At 48.1% G+C, this 11,011-nt stretch overlaps 1 protein-coding gene across 3 annotated transcripts; it reads right to left on the bottom strand.

Moving 5' to 3' along the window:
- Positions 1–417: 417 nt before the first annotated feature.
- Positions 418–10,601, bottom strand: DBNDD2 (dysbindin domain containing 2). 3 transcript variants are annotated; one of them, XM_036751871.1, is made up of 4 exons: positions 10,556–10,601; positions 7,120–7,266; positions 4,548–4,694; positions 418–1,892 (listed from the first exon to the last, which is right to left on the bottom strand). In XM_036751871.1, exons 2-4 carry the CDS (start codon positions 7,256–7,258, stop codon positions 1,705–1,707), a joined length of 474 nt encoding a protein of 157 aa, XP_036607766.1. In that variant the 5' UTR covers positions 7,259–7,266; positions 10,556–10,601; the 3' UTR covers positions 418–1,704. The 3 variants fall into 3 exon arrangements, with proteins under 3 accessions (XP_036607766.1, XP_036607767.1, XP_036607765.1); XM_036751872.1 differs by having other exon boundaries at positions 10,488–10,567; XM_036751870.1 differs by lacking the exon at positions 10,556–10,601 and adding an exon at positions 9,527–9,694.
- Between the last annotated feature and the right edge of the window lie 410 nt (positions 10,602–11,011).

The following is an 11,011-nucleotide window of genomic DNA, read 5'->3' as shown; positions in this document are numbered from 1 at the left end:
TCCAGACCAATTTGTCTGTAATTTATAGTCTTAGAGATTTACCTGTAGCACTAGGAAATTAATTGACTAACATGCCTGTGGTCATACAGGGAGTATGTGTCAGAAGCAGGATTGGAACCCAAGTCTCTGAACTCCAAGGTGGTCCTCTATCCCTGTTTCATGCTTCCTTGTCTTTCTTAAAATATGACCTCCTAAACTAGATACAGGACTCTAAGTGGGTTCTGATTTCAGCAGAGGACAGCAGGAAGGTTACCTCCTTTGTACTAGAATCGACTCTGATTCATGCACGAAGGCCCCATAAACCCATCAACATTCCCACACCACCAGGGAGTGACTGAGATGCTGCTACACACACACACACACACACACACACACACACACACACACACACACTCAGAAGGCTAATGATAGCACATGCCTGCTGGAATCAAAAGATTTATTAACCCATGGTCTGCTGTAGCAGCCCCCCAGACATGCTGTTCTCTAGCCATCTACAGGGGGAACCCCATGGGGGAGGTGCCAAAGCTGGGCTGTGGAGCAGAAGCAGTGTGGCACTGGGTACAGGGGTCACCACTACCTGCCTGGGACAAGGTACACCTCAACTACTTCCTACCTGTAGCCTTGGCCATGGCACTTTAATGGCTCTGAGCTTCCATTTCTCCATCTGTAAAATGAAGGAATTGGACTAGATGACCTAAGGCCCCTTTTAGTTCTAAATCCTCTAATTATAAGGTCCTAGTCAGACCACAGGCGCTGGCCCTGCTGTGAGGTTGGTGATGAAGCAATGATGGGTCAGGTTTGAGAGGAGAGACTGCTGAAGGGCCCCCTGAAGCTTTGTCCCTCCTGCAGGGAGATCCAGGGCCAAGAGAAACACAACTGCAGACCCTGCCTCTAGAGGGGTGGCCATGGCCCCTTTGGCTGCACAGGAGATAGTCTCAGCACCAAGGTTTGCTGGTTGGGGACAAGGGTTCCGGGTCTCAACCTTCTTGGACCCAGGAGGGGCTGCTAAGTTTCACCCAAACACATCATCTTCCCATAGACAGTGAGCTGGTGTTGGTAATGTGGCAGCTGTGAGGCCTCACACTGAACTGGAGAGGGTCAGTCTCTTCAGGGGAAGGGAAGGCCTATAGATAAGACTAGGAAATGACCATCCTGGACCCCAATGGCTGTGCTTAAAAAAGAGACAAAAAGTCAAGTGGGACGGTCTGGGACAGCTTTTCAGTATGTGAAATAAGGTGAGAAGACTGGTGAAGCATAGCAGTGGGAGAAATAAGAAAGCAGGATAGTAGATACATCATTTCAAGAAGAGGAAAGGAGGGTGGTTTGCCTAGCATTTCACTGAGAGAAGGAAGGAAGTGGGGTGGCATATTTACATCCACAAATCCTCTTGGTCAAGTCCACTAAAAAGAGAGTGGGATGGCTTTTCTGGCCCTTCTGAAATGTGGTGTGGATAGTATCCTACCTTACCTCCCTCATATCCCCCTAATTCAATCATTGCCTATGTAGGTCATGAGTAGGTATGTGCAGTGGAGGCCGGCAAGCATTAGCAGAAAAGCAGGAGAGAGTTAATTTCTGGAAGGCTTCATAGTCTTCTCCCTCTGGTGCCAACTGGCCTTCTCCCCAAAGGCTCCTAGCAGGGGCTGGGGTTCCAAATTAGGCTGTGACCAGGGCCATGTGATTCAGTCCAAAGGGAAGCACCCACTGCTAGCTGCAGGCTGCAGGCTCTGCACCCCCATCTTCCTCATCAGACTGTGCCAAAGGTGTATCCACACCATCTCCAATCAGGTCTGGGCTATTAAGTTCAGTGGAAGAAGAGGAAGAGGAGGTCCTTGACATGGTCCTGTCTGATGGGGGCCTCTGCAAGTTCAGTTCCTCTGGGTGGTCACCTACACCTGACCAAAAAGAAGCAATGGTCAGTAGTCAGGCAGGACAAGATGGGCCTAAGGAGTATTTGGTTTCCTAATAGTGTGATATAAAGGGTACCCCTACTAGGGACTTCATAGGGACCAGCATAAATCATACATTGTGGGACAGCCAGGTGGCACAGTGGATAGAGCACTGGCCCTGAAGTCAGGAGGAACTGAGTTCAAATCCAGCCTCAGACATTTATTAGCTATATGACGCTGGTCAAGTCACTTAACCCCAGTTGCTTCCTTTAATAAAAACATTAAATCAATCAATCAATCATACAATGTGCAACTGTCGCCCCCACAACAGGAGTTCTTAACCTTTTCTGCATCATGGACCCCTTGGGCAGTCTGGGAAAGGCTACGGATCCCCTTTACAGAATAATGTTTTTAAATGCATAAATAAAGCACACAGGATTACAAAAGAAATCAATTATGCTAAAACATAGTTATCAAAATATCAAGGACCTCGGATTAAGAACTCCTGCCCCAGAACATGGTTATACCAGTTATTCAAAGGTTTTTCTCCCACAAGTTTACTTATTGGTTTAGTGGGAAAAGCCATGAAATGCAGTGGGCACCAGCTCTGCTCTCAGCTACCCATCTCTGTGCCCCGGGGAATCACTTCCCCTCTTTTGCCCTACTCTGTAAAATAGAGACTCTCCTTTTAAGTCTAACATTCTGTGTCTCCTGCTCTTCACTAAGTCCTCTCCTTCCAAATCTGATATTTTGGAATTCTAGGAAACCAGGTTAAACTGAATTCCAAGAGCAAGAGGGGGAAGAGGAGCTGGTTGCCTGAGTGATAACAGGAGGAGAAGATTGGGAGTCCTAGCCATGTCAGTAATTGTATTTGCTAATTGTATCCTGCTTCTTCCTCCTCCTCCTCCTCCTCCTCCTCCTCCTCCTCCTCCTCCTCTTCCTCCTCCAGGCCTGAGTCACAGAGCCAGCTGCCTGCTTTCTGCAGCAGGTGGGGCCTCACAGGGGGTGGGGGTGGTTCCAACGCCATCCTGCCATTGCCAGAAAAGGAGGCTTGCCAAAAAAGCCTCCCCCACCCAGGTGCCAGGCTGCTCAAAATCCTCATTAGAGCTTCATTCTTGGGTTCCTCTCCCTGAGGTCATTTTGGATGGGCTGATGCAGAACCAGCACTTCTGGGTCAGAGGCCAGACTGCCACTCACTCCCTATATGACCTTGGACAAGTAATTTCCTTCCTTCTAAATAAAATGGGGGCATTGATCTCTAAGACCTTTTTCAGCTCTAACACAAAGTGCCCATTTCAGTTAGGTCCTTTAGATCTGCAGGAGGAGAACCATTACTCAGATTGTTGGGTGTTCATTCCACAATATAACCTCATTCTGCATGGAGAAGATCCAAAGGGCAACGGACAGCAAACCAGAGCTGGAGCCAAGGAGACACACCAGAGTCCCTGCCAGCTGCCTGCTTTTCTCTATACTGCCCAATCTGGCTCTGTAATTAGCAGGGCCAGAGGAAGAGTGGAAGGAGGGCTGGCCATCTGTTTATTTTATAATTAACAAAGGGCAAAGGGGCCTTTTCCTGAAAATTTGGCAAAGGAAAACTCAAAAATTTAAGCAAAGCCTCTCTTATCCCAGTTGTCTCCAGTCCTACTATTCCCCAAAGCTTGAACACAGCCCAGCGGGGGAGATGGAGAGAGATGCCTGCTGCTCATCACTACCTGGGCACCAGGATAACTATGCTTGGGTAGCAGCACACCCTCAGAGATGCAGTGAGTCAACTGGTCCTTGAGCAGGAACCTGTCGAACATTGCACTGCCTGACAAATGGGCATTCAGGCCCCACCTGAAGTTCTCCAGGGAGAGGGAGCTTCCTGCTTGACTGAACCTTCCTGGTGACAGGGAATAATAGATGATGATGATGATGATGGTGGTGGTGATGATGATGGTGGTGATGATGGTGGTGGTGGTGGTGGAGGTGGTGGTGGTGGAGGTGGTGGTGGTGGTGGTACTTAGAATGATTTGATATTTGCAAAATGCTTTATAAATATTATTTCATTTTATCTTCACAACAACTGTGGGAGGTGTATGCTATTATTATTCCCAGTTTACAGAGGGGGAAATCATACAGAAGTTAAGAGACTTACCCAGGGTCACACCACTAGGGAGTATATGAGTCCCAATTTGAACCCAGGTCTTCTTGACTCAGTCCAGTATCTATCCATCTATCTGCCTCTAGAGAACTTACTAGCTCATCTAATTAGGAAGCTCTTTTAGGATCGTAGAAGTCAGAGCTTGAAAGGTGCTTAGAGATCAACTAGTCCAACTCCCTCCTTTTAAATGGAAGAAACTAAGGCACAGAGAGGTTAAGTGATTTGCCCAAGGTCACACAGACAGTAGATAGTAGAGCAAGAATGCAAACTCAGTGCTCTTGCTATAAACTACATCCCCACTTCCTCTGGTCCTAGTTCTCTCCCTGGGACCACAAAGAACAAAAGTGTTGTATATTCCCTAGGATGGTCGTTGGGATACCGGAAGACAGCTATCATTCCTGCCCCACCCCTTTAAGTGTTACCTTCTCCAAACTAAACATCCCCTGTCCTGTCACTGCAGATTCCTCAGTGAGGAGGAGGACTGTGGAAGCCACAGGCCCTGAGGGCAGAAAACATACCAGATACAGTGGGTGGCTGTGGAGTTGGTGGGAGCTCCTCACAGGGCAAGAACACATCTGAGGCATCTGGGTCCCCAAAGTCAATCAGTTCGGCCTGCTCCAGTGTGTCCACGTTCACTTCCATAGAAGAGATGCTGCCTATGGGAGCTGGGAAGAAAGGCAAGTGAGTTAGCATTGAGGACCCACCAATTCCACTGTGCTCAGAAGAAAAGAGCCAACCCTGTACCCCAGATTCTTCCAGTCCAAGCCACCCCCTGCCAGGGAGGGCTCAGCAATGCCATGTACCACATCTGGAGACAAAAGACATAGGTTGTACTTTGGACTCTTCCGCTGACTCACTGTGTGACTTCATCTCTCTGAGCCTCTGTCTCTTTATCTCTAAAATGGGTATATTAACACAAGCTACCTCACAGGGTTGCTATAAAGATAAATTTAGATAATTCATGATGATTTAAATTGCTCTATAAACAACAAAGTGCTGTGTAAATGTCAGCAATTATTGTTAGACACGTTTTTCTTTTATTAAAGATTTTAATCTCATACACTAAAGAAAGTTAGAAGACAGCTTTTATGTGTTTATCATGTGATATGAGAATAAATAGCTGTATTGATAACAATAATAATAACTCACATTTCTATAGCGTTTCTGTGTTCACAAGCTGCTGCCCTCACAACAACCTCATGAGGAAGGTAATGCAAATATTCTTGTCCCTGTTTTAAATGGGTATGAGGAAACTGAAGGGAAGTGACCTGCCCAAGCCTTAGGAGCTAAGTGTCCAATTCTGTATTATATAGTGTACTTACTGGTATTTGTTTTGCCTTGCCCCACACTCCACTATAAGCTTTGTGAGGGCAGGGAGTTTTAAGTAAATTCTGGCTCTCTCCCAGCACCTTGGACAGTGCAACATTCACAGCCAGTCCTTGACAATTGTTTAACGACTGGTGAAAGGAGCCTTCCTTTGTCTTTGTAATTCCAAGAGGACTTTGGAATTGTTCCAGAAGGGAATAAAATGCAGGCAAGGAGTGGATCAGAGAGAAGGAACATCCAGGAAAGATGCCAAGGATAGTTTTGTTCATTCAATATATCTATGTTAACAAATGTTTGTTGAACTGAACTACCTCAGAGGGGATCTGGAACTGATCCACCCTCTAGAACACTGGGGAATAGGGAACAGCAATTCAATTCCATCCAAATTCATCAAAGGTTTATTAAATAACTGCTTGACACAGAGTCTTTTGCTCTGTACTGAGGATACGATGAAGTAAATCAAAATCCCTGCCTTCGGGGAGCTTACACTCTCGTGGCAGGTGGAGTAAGTACACAAGTAATTATAATAGCTGCTCCCACAAAATTATGAAGTACACAGGTGTGTGTGTGTGGGTGTGAGAGAGAGAGAGAGAGAGAGAGAGAAAGAGACAGAGAGAGATAGAGAGAGAGAGACAGAGAGAGAGAGACAGAGAGAGAGAGAGACAGAGACAGAGAGAGACAGAGAGACTTCAGTGCCCTGAGAGATTTGAGGGGGAACTGGAAAGGCTTGAGGCAGAGGTGGCACCTGGGTTGGGTCTTGAAAGAAGATTCTAACAGGTAGAGATATGGATAGAGTCTATTCCAGGCTTGGAGATCAGTGAGTATAAATTCAAGGAGAAAGACATCCATTTTGCTCAGAGAAGGCACAAACTCAAGGACCAGGAAGTAATGTTGTTCTAGGGTCTTGGTGTCAGATTGTGTGAGGGTCAGAACAAGCTGATGAGCTAATCCTTTATAGGCAGTTAAAGGTCAGGCACCAAGGCTGAGAGGCTAAGGAAGTTCCTAATGCAGAATCTTCAGAAGCCAAATAAGATCATGAGGAGTAGGTTCTCAGTGGTGACCAAGGCCCTGTCTCCAGTCTTCCCTCAACCAATCCAGCCTTCACTCAACTACCAAAGTAATCTTCCTAACGTGCAAGTCTGACCATGTCACTCCTATTCAATAAACACTAGTAGCTCCTTATCATCTCTAAAATCTTCCATTTGGCTTTTAAAGCTCTTAACAACCTAGTCCCTTCCTGCCTTCTTACATTTTATTACCTTCTATATACACTATGACACAGAGACACTGACCTTCTTGCTGTTACTCAAATGCTACACCTCATTTTTCAACCCTATGCCTTTTCATAGGATATCCACATACTGGGAATGCTCTCTCCTCACTTCACCTCTAGGCTTTCCTGGCTTCCTTCAAAACTTAACTCAAATCTTACCTTCTGTAGGGGACTTTCCTGGTCCTTTCCCCCTTCCCATAATTCCTTCCTTCTGAGATTTCCACCTCCTACTTATACTGTACATATCTCATAAGTATATAGATGTTTCCATGGTGTCTCCTCCATTAGAATGTCAGCTTCTTGAAGACAAAGACTGTGTTTTGGCCTTTCTTTGGATCCCCATTGTACAACACAGTTCCTCGCACATACTGAATGCTTAGTAAATGCTTGTTGACAGGCAACAGGTTGGCTTGCTATCTACTGAGTGTTATGGCTGTCACCTTCCCTCTATACCAGGATGACACACCCCATCCCCCTCTAGCCATGCTCACGTCTCCGGGACTCAAGATGAAGATGTGATAGAGGGAAGAAGAACTCCGAGTCTTGCTGGAAAACTTCCTCAAAGAACTTCTGTCGATCTCGAAGGCGAAGCTGCTGCCGGTCCAGGGCTCCACGGGAATTGGGATCCATGCTGGCTCCTATGGGGTTGGAAAGAAGGTTAAGCCCCTCAAAGTAATGAGGCAGCATGCTGTGGTGAAAAGAGCACTGGGCTAGGAACCAAGTAACCTGGTTGTCATGGTTCTGGCTCTGCCATTAATTTCCTGTATGACCTTAGGCAAGTCCCTGGGCCTCAGCTTCCTTATCTGTCAAATGAGGGCATTGGACTAGAGGATTTCTAAGGTTTTCTCTGGCTATGACATTCTAATTTCTATGTTGCTAAATCATGGTGGCATACGGAAAGACTGGATATTTGACTTAACCTTGTGCTTGGGTCACCACAGCACCCAGCTTCATCTCTGGCTCCAACCCACATCCTGCTACCCTCATTTAACTTCCCTCCCTAGTCCATCTCTCTCTCTCTCTCTCTCTCTCTCTCTCTCTCTCTCTCTCTCTCTCCCCCCCCCCCTGCTTCAGACACATACAATCTATCATACAATCTATCCTTCCCCACTGAAGCTGACTCGTGCTCCCACAAAAGGGATGACTGTCCCAGGCACCGCTGGGGGGAAGCTGGCTCTGCAGAAGAAACTGCTCCTTATCAGAGGAACCCTGCCAAATGCTAGGGGACAGTGAAGTCTAAGGGTTGGGCCAGCTTGGAGGAACAGGACCAGGACAAAAAGGTCTGAAAGACCTTGCTTGAATTAGCAAGCCAGGACATGAGAAGGAAATTAAGAACCTGGACATGGATTGGGATCTCCCTACACGTTTCCTCAAAAGGAATAATTTAGTCTGAGCTTCCAAAATTGCAAACTTAGAACTCTAGATGCCAACAAGCTGGCTGAAATTTATAGAATAGATGAATTTTAGCATTTGCTTAACTTCAGTTTATTCATTTTAAAAATGAAGATATTCAGTATCTGTGAGGATATCACTTTATATACCATAAAGGAATCCATAAATGTGAACTGTTATTATACAACGTTAAAACTACAAAATAGACCTTAGAATGCAGGATATCAGCACACAGAACGACTGAATCTATAATGTCAGAGCCAGAAGAGATTTAACATATCAGAGATTGAAAGCAAGTTTAGAGATCATCTGGCCCAAACACTATCCCTTTACAGAGGGGGAGACTGAAGTACAGGGAACTTACAGTCACTTGCCTAAAATACAAGCTAATAGCATATTAGATTAAGTATGGGGATCAAAAGGAACTAGGGAAACGAATGCTAAGTTCAATTCTCCTGATTTCTCTGGGTACTTTCTTACATCCAAGAGACTTTAAAATATTAAATGTCAGAGCTGGAAGTTACCTTTCGTCTTTGCAGAGGGGCACTAGAATTGTGTTCCCACTATTCATGGGGTTTCCGCTAAGAGCAGAGTTCTTCTGGCTCTCTATCCCTGGTCCTAGGATGCAGTCACACCCTTTCCCAGCAATATGTCCTTCTAGGTTATCTACTTATCATCTGAAACAGGCGGGTCCCCAGCCCATCTGAATGAAATCAACGGGACCTGAGGGGCTCAGGAGTCTACGTGGAGGCCAGTCAGGGAGGGTGGGACCCCGAAATATGGAGCTGGCAAGGGCGTAGAGGAAGTCAGAGTGGGCGGGAGATCTGGCAGCAAGGAAAGGTTGGGGACAGGGTGAACTGCTGTGACTAGTATCCCTGGGAAAAGCTCTTATAGCAGCCGCCCAGGTCACTGAGCTAAAAATACCCCAGAGCCCCGCAGGGGCGCTAGCTGGGGGTGGAAGAAGAGGGGGAGGAGGCTGAGCTGGGCGAGGGAACCCCCTCCTTAAGAAATTTTTTCCACCCTCCCGTCACCCCGCCCTGAGGACCCCAGGCCAGTAGGACTATGAGAATGACGATACGGCGAAGCCGGGAGAGAGGGAGGTAGAGAAGAAGAGGGTAGGAGAAGGTTGGGTGGGGGAGACATTAGGTAGAAAGCCTTGTTTACTGGTCTTGGGGGAGGCGCGCGTGACAGGAGGGAGAGGAGATACTGACAACGCTCCAGGGGACAGGGCAGGGGATGAGATCCGGACATCCAGACCCAGAGACCGATCGCGAGGTCTCTTTTTCCTTCCTCCCCCACCCATAGCGACTCCCAAAAGGCTCCAGATAGAGCGAGAGCTAAAGAATTTCCCTAAAAAAGGAAAAGGCGCCGAGTGGCTGGGGGAGGGGGAATAGAGAGACCAAGGGGGTAGCTTCCTGCTTGACCCTCAGCTGCCCGGCTGGGCCTTCCCTGTCCACTCCTCTTCTCACCCAGGGCGCACCTGTCCTCAACGGGGCTCCCTCCTACCTGCCTGGCAGCCCCAGTCCCAGTCCCCAAGCGGCCTCGGCTTCCCGATGAGTCCAAGGAGACACTCCGGGGGCCGCTGGCTCCGAAGGAACACTGCGCGTGTGCGCTCGCCCGCCCGGTGTGAGCAGTTCCGACGGGGCGGCGGCCGCGTGGGCGTGAGAGCGAGCCGGCCCTGCCAGGCGGGGTGTGGCCCTGGCGGAGACAGCGACCCACGCTCCTCCCGTCCGGCGGCGTCGCCGAGGGCTCCCAGCGGACCGGCCCAGAGAGAGCGAACTAGGAAGAGGCGGACGGCGGAAGTGGGGCTGGAGAGAGATGGAGAGTCCCTGTGGAATGAGTATTTGGGATCCCCACTCTCACGTTCGGACCCTCTAGCTGACTTAGCTTCCCGGAGGGACACAACTCAACATGAACATACCAGTTGAGAAGGCAAAAAGACAGAAAGTTAGACGCACAGTAATTTTTCCTAGCCTTCAAACAAATTGGTATCTCCAGCACAACTGACACACCAGTCTTCTTTACTTTGCATTCATCAGATAAGGAAACACACATGTTCTCTCTTGCACACTCATATTTGGGATAATAATTTACATGTCTCTATACTGCTTAAAACGTTTACAAAGCACTTTCCTCATGGCAACCCAGTGAGCCAAGGATACACAATGCACACACCCATAGCAACCCTGTCCACATGCAGACAACATTAAAATATAAAATGCAGGCCGCCAGACACACTGATGCACTCACCCAAAATCTCCTTTATACACAGACACACAGAAACACGCACACAAGTACACACAGACACGCATTTACACACGGTCTTTTTGCACACTGACGTTTCCCTGGAAGGCACAAGGCCCTGAAAGGTGGGGGCTGGAACTGAAGGAGTACACAGTATGTTCCCGGAGCTTTGGTGGGAACATATGAGACGCTGCTAATGAGCCGTGACCCTGCCTCTCCTTACCCGTTACTGGATTACAGGTGCACTGTTGCACCGAAGATGGGTCACATCCTCCTTTCCCTGAGACTCACCAGACAGCTTCCCACTCTTTGCTCTCTGACGGTCGTTGCCGGTGCATTGAGTGGAGAGGAAGCCTGAGCCAGGGCGGAGCTCCTGGGGAAGAGAGAGAGGCGGTGTCTAAACCCTTCCAGAGCCGGCTCCCACAGCTGGCCTCAGAGCGCTCAGCGGCTTGGACCGAGAGAGGGCACTGTGGAAAGAACCAAGGAGGCAAGGCCTGGAGCTGACAGATGGGAAACAGTGTTAGAATATCACAGCTGGGACCTTAGCGATCGTATAATTCGTATAATCGTATAATTAAAGACCTCTGAGACTGGAAAAGGTTTGAGAGGTCACCTAGTCCAAACTCCTCATTTTAAAGGGAAGGAAATTGAAGCCCGTTTAGAGAAAGTCCTTTGCCCGAAGGTGGCAGAACGAGTGGCAGAGCCGGTAGAAGAACACAGCCCTTCCGACTTAACGGGCTTGTCTCT

Source organism: Trichosurus vulpecula, chromosome 3 (assembly GCF_011100635.1).
Source record: "Trichosurus vulpecula isolate mTriVul1 chromosome 3, mTriVul1.pri, whole genome shotgun sequence".
Lineage (NCBI taxonomy): Eukaryota > Metazoa > Chordata > Mammalia > Diprotodontia > Phalangeridae > Trichosurus > Trichosurus vulpecula.
The sequence above is the reverse complement of the archived record's forward strand: the minus strand, read 5'-3'. Positions and strand labels throughout refer to the sequence as shown.